General features: G+C 36.2%; 1 protein-coding gene across 1 annotated transcript; it reads right to left on the bottom strand.

Annotated features, from left to right (window-relative positions):
* Positions 1–5,594: 5,594 nt before the first annotated feature.
* STRIT1 (small transmembrane regulator of ion transport 1) lies at positions 5,595–9,444 on the bottom strand. The gene is made up of 3 exons (XM_032262756.1): positions 9,282–9,444; positions 6,289–6,387; positions 5,595–6,195 (listed from the first exon to the last, which is right to left on the bottom strand). The coding sequence occupies exons 1-2, from the start codon at positions 9,292–9,294 to the stop codon at positions 6,293–6,295; spliced, it is 108 nt and encodes a 35-aa protein (XP_032118647.1). The 5' UTR covers positions 9,295–9,444; the 3' UTR covers positions 5,595–6,195; positions 6,289–6,292.
* Positions 9,445–10,132: the final 688 nt, after the last annotated feature.

Here is a 10,132-nt window from a genome sequence, read left to right as displayed (position 1 = left end):
AGGTGAAGTCCAACTTAAAGAAATCAAAAACATGATACAGGATATGAAAGGAAAATTCTTCAGTGAAATAGATAGCATAAATAAAAAAAGAATTACTGCTTCTGGAAATCAAAGACACACTTAGAGAAATGCAAAATGCACTAGAAAGTCTCAGCAATCAAATTGAACAAGCAACAAAAGAAAGAATTTCAGAGCTCAAAGACAAGGCTTTCAAATTAACCCAATCCATCAAAGACAAAGAAAAAATAATTTTAAAAAATGAATAAAGCCTCCAAGAAGTTTGGGTCTATGTTAAACATCCAAACCTAAGGATAATTGATATTCATGAGGCAGAAGAGAAATCTATGTTTGGAAAGCATATTTGAAGGAATAATTGAGGAAAACTTCCCCAGCCTTGCTGGAGATCTAGCCATCCAAATATGAGAGGCTCAAAGAACACCTGGGAAATTCATTGCAAAAAGATCATTACCTAGGCACAGTGTCATCAGGTTATCTAAAGTCAAGATGAAAGAAAGAATCTTAAGAGCTGTGAGGCAAAAGCATAGGTAACTTATGAAGGAAAACCTATCAAATTAACAGCAGATTTCTCAGCAGAAACCCTACAAGCTAAAAGAGATTGGAGTTCTATTTCTAGCATCCTTAAACAAAACAACTATCAGGCAAGAATTTTGTATCTAGCGAAACTAAGCTTCATAAACAAAGGAAAGATACAGTCTTTTCCAGACAAACAAATGCTGAGAGAATTCACTACTACCAAGCTAGCACTACAAGAGCTGCTAAAAGGAGCTCTAAATCTTGAAACGAATCCTCAAAATACACCAAAACAAAACCTCCTTAAAGCGTAAATCTCATAGGACCTATATAACAATAGGTACAATGAAATAAAAAAGGTACTCAGGCAACAAATAGCAAGATTAATAGAATAGTACCTCACATCTCAATACTAACACTGAATGTAAATGGTCTAAATGCTCCATTTAAAAGATACACAATTGCAGAATGAATAAGAATTCATCAACCAAGTTTCTGCTGTCTTCAGGAGACTCACTTAACACATACAAACTCACATAAAAAGGTAAAGGGGTGGAAAAAGATATTCCATTCAAATGGACACCAAAAGCTAGCAGGAGTAGCTCTTCTTATATCAGACAAAACAAATTTTAAAGCAACAGCAATTAAAAAAGACAAACAGCCGGGTGTGGTGGCTCATGCCTGTAATCCCAGCCCTTTGAGAGGCCAAGGCAGGTGGATCACCTGAGGTCAGGTGAAACCCAGTCTCTACTAAAAATACAAAAATTAGCCAGGTGTGGTGGCAGGTGCCTGTAATCTCAGCTACTCAGGAAGCTGAGGCACAAGAATTGCTTGAACCCGGGAGGAGGAGGTTGCAGTAAGCTGAGACCACATAGCTGCATTCCAGTCTCAGCTTCAGAAAGTAGGAAACACTTGAGTTACTTCACCCAAGGTATCTTTTCTATAGATTTCAGGGGGTTCATAAACACCTTGAAGTAGTATCTGCAATGTTTTATGAATGTTTGGTTTCTGGGAGAGCTTAAAGCTTTCACAGATTTCTCATTAAAGTCTATAGCACAAAAAGAGCTCAAGAAAATAAAGAGATTATCTAATTTACTCAAAAAGATTGCTTTTTTCAAAAGTGGCTGGTCTTGAATCCCTGACAAACCTGTATAAGAATCAGATAAAAGGATTCAAGGCAGTGGTGTGCTGCTAAAGGTTTAGGAGCTGGCTATTCAGCAAAAAGAAGTCCTAATATACAGCATTTGTTGATTTCTGTGATGTACATACTCCACCATGGCCAGTTTCAAGCTACAGATGAGACATTGACTAATACAAAATTTCATATTAACGATCAGCTTCTAGAAGCCTGTAGGAGTCAACTCCAGCAAGACGTCTGATTGAAGGTGAGTTGGTTTTTCTCAGGTCTGCAGAAAACTTAAATTAGGGCAAGTTGTTAATGAAATTAGTTGAGCCTAATTTTGTGTACATTTTCTGCTTAAATTTTGTAAATATTTCTCTAAATGTAATATATTTAAGAAGCAGTTTTGAAATGTTTAGCAAGTTTAAAAATCAGAATCAATGAATAGAGCAAAAGCTTTTTCTAACTTTTTTATAACAGGATTAATTTACATAGAGAAATTAATCGAATGGAAGATAGTGTAAAAGCTCTGAGGAAGAAATCAGCTCCCTTCTAGAACAGTGGTTCTCAAAATACAGATCTCAGGGTGCAGCAGCAGCATCACCTGAAAACTTGTTAGAAATTAAATTCACAAGCTCCCACCCCAGATCTGAATCAGAAACTCTGAGAATGATGCCCAGCTATCTGTGTTTTAACAAGTTCTCCCAAGGATGCCAATGTGCACTAAAACAATGGTTCTTAAATTTTAGTGTGTCCAAGTGTCCCTGAAGGAATTTGTTAAAATGCAGATTTCTGGTCCCAGTGCACACCTGCTGAATCAGAATCTCTCGGGATGAGGTTCAGGAACAGCACTATGTTTTATTTTATGTAATTTTGCTCTATTTTATTTCTTGTATAAGCTATAGTTTGCAACACAGAGTCATCGAGAGGAAAAAATAAACTTCTTATAAAAATTTTTAAATATTCACAAAAGTAGAATAAAGAGTATAATAAATCCTTATGAGATCATCACTCATCTTAAGAAAATGTCAGCATTTTGCCTCTTATTTAATGTTCCCCATTTCATTTTTGTCTGTTTTCTACAGGATTTTTTTTTTTTTGGAGATGGAGTCTCACTCTATCCCCCAGGCTGGAGTACAGTGGCACGATCTTGGCCCACTGCAACCTCCACCTCCTGGTTTCAAGCAATTCCCTGCCTCAGCCTCTGGAGTAGCTGGGATAAAATGCACACAGCACCATGCCCGACTAATTTTTGTATTTTTGGTAGAGACAGGTTTCACCATCTTGGTCAGGCTGGTCTTGAACTCCTGACCTCATGATCCACCTGCCTCAGCCCCCCAAAGTGCTGGGATTACAGGTGTGAGCCACCACACCTAGCCTCTACAGGAATATTTTAAGGTAAAGACATGCTAATATCTAACCAAACATTATTTTTGTATTATCTCTAACAGACAAGAGTCTTTTCTGTTGACAAGTCAATATTATAGTGTCTTAGCACATTTTATGTTGCTAAAAGGAATACCTGAGGCTTGGTGATTTATAAAGAAAAGAGTTATAATAAGCTCATTCCACAGCCATATAAGAAGCATGGTGTTGACATCTTGCTCAGTTTATGGTGAGGACTTTTATGCTGAGTCAAAACATGGCAGAGGTCAAAGCGTAACCGGCCATGTGTAAAGAGGGACCAAGCCCAACGGGCATTCTGGCTTTATAACAACCCACTTTCTAAGGAGCCACTCTACTCTCTAGAGAGTGAGAACTCACTCATTACCAAGAGAAAGGCACCAAGCCATTCATGAGGGAACCATCCCATTGACCCAAACACTTCTCACTCACTAGGCCCCACCTTCCAGAATTGCCACACTGGGAATTAAATTTCAATATGAGATTTGGTGCAGAAAAACAAACCATATTCAAACCCTAACATGCAATGTATAGAATTAATAACAATTTCCTAATATCTTTATCACAGACATGCAAAAATGTGTCTTTTGTAGTCGATTCATGTATTGCATTTGTTGGCTATCCTTCTAAGCTTTTTTATTCTGTAATAGTTTCCTCTTTCCCAGCACCCCCCCCCCACTTTTTTTTTGAGATGGAGTTTCACTCTTGCTGCCCATGTGCAATCTCAGCTTACTGTAACCTCTGCCTCACAGGTTCAAGCAATTCTCCTGCCTCAGCCTCCCAAGTAGCTGGGATTACAGGCATGTGCCACCATGCCCAGCTGATTTTGTATTTTTATACAGGGTTTCACCATGTTGGTCAGGCTGGTCTCAGAACTCCTGGCCTCAAGTGATCCACCCGCCTCAGCCTCCCAAAGTGCTGGGATTATAGACATGAGCCTCCGTGCCCAGCCCCACGTCACTTCTTAATGCTAGTTATTTGTTGGAAAAACCAGATCATGTGTCCTTTATAATTTTCCACACTTTGGACTTGGCAGAATATATCCTCATGATTTGTTTACAGTAGCCTTTTAGATTGATCCAGAAACTTGTTCTGCTTCAGGTTTACTTGTTTTGGTAAGCATACTTCATAGGTGGCACTCTGTACATTCTACTATATTCTGTCAGGAGATGCACAATGTTGAGTTGTAATATTTTTGGTGATGTTAAATTGATCATTGGGTACAGGTATAATCAGAATAATCCATTTAGTATGAAAATTCAAATTACATTGTACATTTTCTGCCCCAGACTAGGGCAGGGATCCCTGCCTCCTTTGAGTGGAGACTAGACTTAGAGACTGGATTCATTCCTCCTAGGCTTTTCCAATGGACGGAGTTTGGATAGACTTTCTTTTAGTTTATACTGATATTTGCAATTCAGATTTAATATCACCAATTATTTACTTGACATTTATGTTGATGAAATGAATTTCAAACCAACGCTATCAATATTATCACAAACAAAAAGACTACTGAACGTGTTAAGATTTTTATCCCATAAGAGGTGTACAGTCAAATATACTATGTTTTAAAGATACTTGAAAGATGTATTTTCTCTGTGTGGCTATGCTACAACTTGATACACTATTAGATTTGCTTTAGTTTGTTTTAAATTTTGAGCAATTATTTTTTCTTTTTAACGTATAAAATAGTAATATGATACCAAAAATAAAAACTATAAAACAGGGCATATTCAGAGATATCTGGCCTCCATTTGTTTCCCCTCAATTTTAGTATTTTAATTTAAGCAAATACATGTATACATTGGCATAGCCCCTTTTTCTCTCATGTAAAAGGCAGCGTACATTGTCCTATACCTGGCTTCTTCACTTAACACTTTGTCCGGGAAAGCTCATCATATCAGTATCTAGAAATCCTTTTCATTTCTTTTTACAACTGCAGAAGTACTACATAGACATACATAGTTTATTCAATTAGTCCCTTATTAATAGATATTTGGCTTATTTCCAGGTTTTTTTTTTTTTTTTTTTTTTTTTTTGGCAGAGTTTCACTCTTGTTGCCCAGGCTGGAGTACAATAGTGCAATCTTGGCTCACCTGCCTCCCACATTCAAGCAATTCTCCTGCCTCAGCCTCCTGAGTAGCTGGGATTACAGGCATGAGCCACTCTGCCTGGCTGATTTTGTATTTTTAGTAGAGACGGGGTTTCCCCATGTTGGTCAGGCTGGTCTCAAATTTTTGACTTTAGGTGATCTGCCCACCTGGCCTCCCAAAGTGCTGGGATTATAGGTGTGAGTCACTGTGTCTGGCCTTATTTCCAGGTTTTTGCTAAACAAATTGTTCCAGAATAAATAGCCTTGCATATAAGCCATTTTGTAGTTTTGCTCATGTATCTGTGGAAATTACCATATTCCTAGAAGAGAGATCGCTGAGTCAAAAATTAAATATGTATGTAATTTTAATAGATATGTACTGCCAAACGCCCCCCAAAATGTACCATTATGAATTCCCAAAACAATGCATGAGAATTCCACACAGCCTTACCAACACATGTTGTCAAACATCTTTATTTTTTTCCCATCTGATAAGTGAGTGACGATTCCTCAGTGTAGTTTTAATTACATGTCTCTTATTGCAAACAAGAGGATAAGGGCCAAGTGTACTTTTACATTATACGTTCTGTGAATTGTCTGTTTTTATCTCTAGTCCCTTTTTTTTCGTAGAGATGAGGTCTTTCTCTGTCATCTACGCAGGTCTCCAGTTTCTGGGCTCAAGCGATCCTCCCAAAGTGCTGGGATTACAGGCATCAGCCACCATGCACAGCCTTAGCCCATTTTCTCTATAGTTTTTTTCCAGAGGGCAGGGGGTAGAATTTTTTGTAATGTGATTAAAATTATCAAACTTTTTTGATGACATGCATTTTTCATTATCAACATTTTTCTCACTCAGAATATAGAGAAAATCACGCATAATTTCTTTTTGCCCTGAAAAAATTCTTATGCATGCCAAGGTGCCAGTTTATAATACAAGTTTGTAAAGTGATATCAAATATTGCATTATGTAACATGAGACATTTAATAATCAGTCATGTTCATGGTTTTCTTAACTCTTCTAAATGATGTCAATCTGATATCTTCTTGCCTGAATGACAAAACATTCCATTAGTAAAATAGAAAAGATTGTTTCTGGAATAATTTGTACTATGAATAAACATTCAATTACCAAAACCCTTACCTTTCTAAGAGAAGACTACATAAATCATTATGATGCAGCCCACAATCCAGCCTATCAGGAGAAGAATAGGAACCAGAAGGTGTGAAAATGTAGACTCTGCTTTAAAATAAAAGAAAACAGATTAAGTTGGCCGTTTTGGAATTAAATTTTCTGAGTCAAGAGAATAAAAGGAATCTGGTAATGTCAAGAAAAAAGTATACATTCCCTAGTCATACTCATACATAAATATTTTTTCTTTTCCACAGAGAATATGTGTGACTGTCACAAACCCTGGGTATTCTGAATCAAACCATGGGTCTTTTACTGTTACGTGACCTTGAACAATTCTGAGCTTGAACTTTACTACTGGTAAAATATCAATAATAAAACTTATGCTATCTGCCTCCTGGAATAGTTTCGAAGGTCAAATGACATAACATATGTGCAAAGTTTTGTAAACTCTAACCACCATGTGTGTTTAATGTATACAGAACACATTCATGTATTCGTGCAATAACACATATAGCAGCTATTTATAGAAAAAACAATCTAATACAACTCTGAGACAATTCCCACTAAAGTAAATAATTATAACACAGGAAAAGGTGTTGAGAACTGTTCTTGGCCTCAATAGCTGGATGTAATTTTAAATATCACAGGGAAAGGAAAGCTTCATACATTATATAACCATTCTTGACTACAGAAAAGAATTTCTATTTTTAAAAATTGTTCAGTATAACAACCAGCACTGAACCTGAATCAATGGGCAGTAACAATCCAACACACACATAAATGGCTTTGGTTATATATGGTTCCTCCTGTCCCTCCTATTTGTACTGTTACCTATAAAAAGCAGTTTATACAAGTATCTCTTTGAGTATTCACCGCATTTCAACCTTGTTCTTTCAAGCAAACACACACACGCACACACACAGAAATCCACACATACGTCACACAAAAAGATTTAGAAAGAGCACAGAAAAACATTCCGTAGAATTAATGTCCCTGTGTTAAGGACTCAGATACATTCTTTTTTTTTTTTTTTTTTTTTAGGTGCCAGGCTGGAGTGCAGTGTCGAGATCTTGGCTCACTGCAACCTCCACCTCCCAGGTTCAAGCAATTCTCCCCCCTCAGCCTCCCGAGTAGCTGGGACTACAGGCACACGCCACCTCGCCCAGCTAATTTTTGTATTTTTTAGTAGAGACTGGGTTTCACCATGTTGGCCAGGATGGTCTCAATCTCTTGACCTCCTGATCTGCCCACCTCGGCCTCCCAAAGTGTTGGGATTACAGGCGTAAGCCACCACGCCCGGCCCTCAGATATGTTCTTAATTGCAAAGCACAATTAGATCTTATGCCATTAGTTAACAAAGAGAATGTATATTCTTAGCAATTGTACTCCTATTAAAATTTCCATCACTTTAAAATGTGAAAGTTTAAAAAATGCTATTAAAATAAAATCATCAGAAGATGAGACACTTTTAAAATTAGAAGACACTCTTATAAAAGCAAACTTTCTGAAGTGGAAATGAATTTTAATACTTTAAATCTATTTTTCCAAAAATGCTAGAGTCTCTCTTAACTGACAAAATTCAACATGCTCTTCTTGCTTCTCCATCTCGCTGTGACCTTGCATAAGGCATTAAGCACTAAATGGAAAACACTTCTCTTTACTTGACATGTGGTATTGCTTAAGGATAAAGCAAAGAACATGAGATGCCCTTTACTCTCATTTGGACGAAAGCCTTTTTATGAATTAAGGTACCACTGCAATGAAGTACATAGTAATTATTTTGAAAGTCCACGTATGTGGCTTTGTGTTTTTCTCAATTTCAAAGAACTTGAAAATTAATATTAACCCTTTAATTGTGCATTTATATTTTATGAATGCCTATTTAATAAAATTTAACATAAGCATAGCTTAATAAAATTTACATATCACAAAGCCCTAAAAGTAAATATCTCATTTTTTACTTCCTTGTAAAACAGTACCAGCAGCACTGACTGGGAATTTTAACACTCCAAGTATATATTCCATTAGCGTTTTTTTAACTAATATTTTCAACTTTACTAACACCTGTAGAATCGTTTGAAAATTGGAATACATAACAGCACAACATACTTTGCATATGTCACTTATATTACTAGTAGAAATAATAACAAAACATCTCTTTAAACAAGAAGTACAATTGCAAAATGCTTCTCTCTTGTCCAGTTCTGAGCACATCAAAGCAGTTACAGCTGCAAGTGTTCTTGAGGACACTGTGCTCTGGAAAAGACTGTCCAGGTTAAACACCTGGTGCTACCACTCTTAAGTGATCATGGATAATTTACTAAACTGCTATGTCTCAGTTTTCTTATCTATAAGATGGGGATGATGATGATATGCATATTTCACAAGGTCACTGTCAAGATTAAAAGCAAAAATTCCTGTAAATATTTTTAAACTATTTATTAGATACAATATATATTCAACCTATTTTGACAAATTAGAATCAAATTATTTTATAGAATTATACAACATAAATACAAAAAAATGTTTAAAAAACAGAAAAAGTTAGATGTGGAACAAAAATGTTAGATGTGGAACAGATGACTCAGCCCAATATTCTCATTTTACTGTCAGAAAACAGACTCAGAGAGGTAGAGAGACTTCTCCAAACTCACATAGCCATTTGCTAGCAGATCTGACACAGAACTTAACTGTCTTCAATTCTGGTTCAGAATTGAAATCAGAGCTGACTTCTAACTCACCTTTCAAAATAAGCATAAACAAAATTAAGCTCTTTTGCTTTGTTGATCATTTTAAAATTATGCATAACCTATAGGTCTGATCCATAAATTGTATATTTAATGCATTTTTGCATATAATATACATGCAGTATTATATATGGTTAATGGTCGTTTAGAATAGATACCACATTTTTTAGAATGACTGGGAAACATCAAGAAATATAAATAAACCAAAGTCAAGGAGCCTTTTTTGCCAGGAGAATCCAATGCCTTAAATCTTACCTTTTTCAGCCATTATTCCTGTTGGTGAGTGGCTTGGTCAGGCCTCACTTACCTCTGTTTTTGTTATCCAGTGTCTCTTTGAACTTTAAATAGAGAGAAATCTGAAGAGTGTGGCAGCTGCCCGTCTCCTGACTGCCAATTGTCTGCAGAGTGATGTAAGTCATTGGAAAGCAGAATACCTCTGGCTCTTCCTTATCCTGTTATTATGGAGAAAACAAGGGGCTACGTGACCCAAACAATTAGGTAAGCTGAATTATCCTAATGCAGAGATTCACAGGTTTTTAATTTGCACAGTGCCTTCAGATAACATGAAGAAAATATTCTGTAAAGGGGGTGTACAGAGGAAAAACAAACTTCCACCTAGACGAGTGCTATCAAGGAGAAGGGTGATACATTAGAAAGAAATGATTTTGATGTTGGAGAGACTTGGGTTCATATTCCAGCTTTTTCTGTAATGAAAGCCAAGTTGCTTAACCTGGGAATCAGCTTCTTTAATTTTAAAAGGAGGAAAATAATACCTACGCATGGGACTTGCATAAAGTTGAAATGAAAGTCTGTATAAAATGTAGACAGTTCTTTATTACAGCACAGATAGAAATGTTAAATGAAATAGTGCCCCTTTCTTTGAACTACTCTAAAAACAAAAAAATGTTAATATAAATGTACTAGAAACTAAAACAATACAGAAGTTGTGGCATTGCCTAGAATTTTTAGAAAGCAGTCATAAGCTTGTTGTTTTTATTAGCAATGTATAGAAATAGGATATTTCATTTTTCAAAGTCCAGACTGATTTATGTAACTGACCTAGACTATTCTCTATATTCTCATTGGAATAACTTTAATTTGTGACT

This window comes from Sapajus apella, unplaced genomic scaffold (genome assembly GCF_009761245.1).
Source record: "Sapajus apella isolate SASKATOON/1434 unplaced genomic scaffold, GSC_monkey_1.0 scaffold4, whole genome shotgun sequence".
NCBI lineage: Eukaryota > Metazoa > Chordata > Mammalia > Primates > Cebidae > Sapajus > Sapajus apella.
Note: the sequence above shows the minus strand (reverse complement) of the source record. Positions and strands in the feature narration are given on the sequence as shown.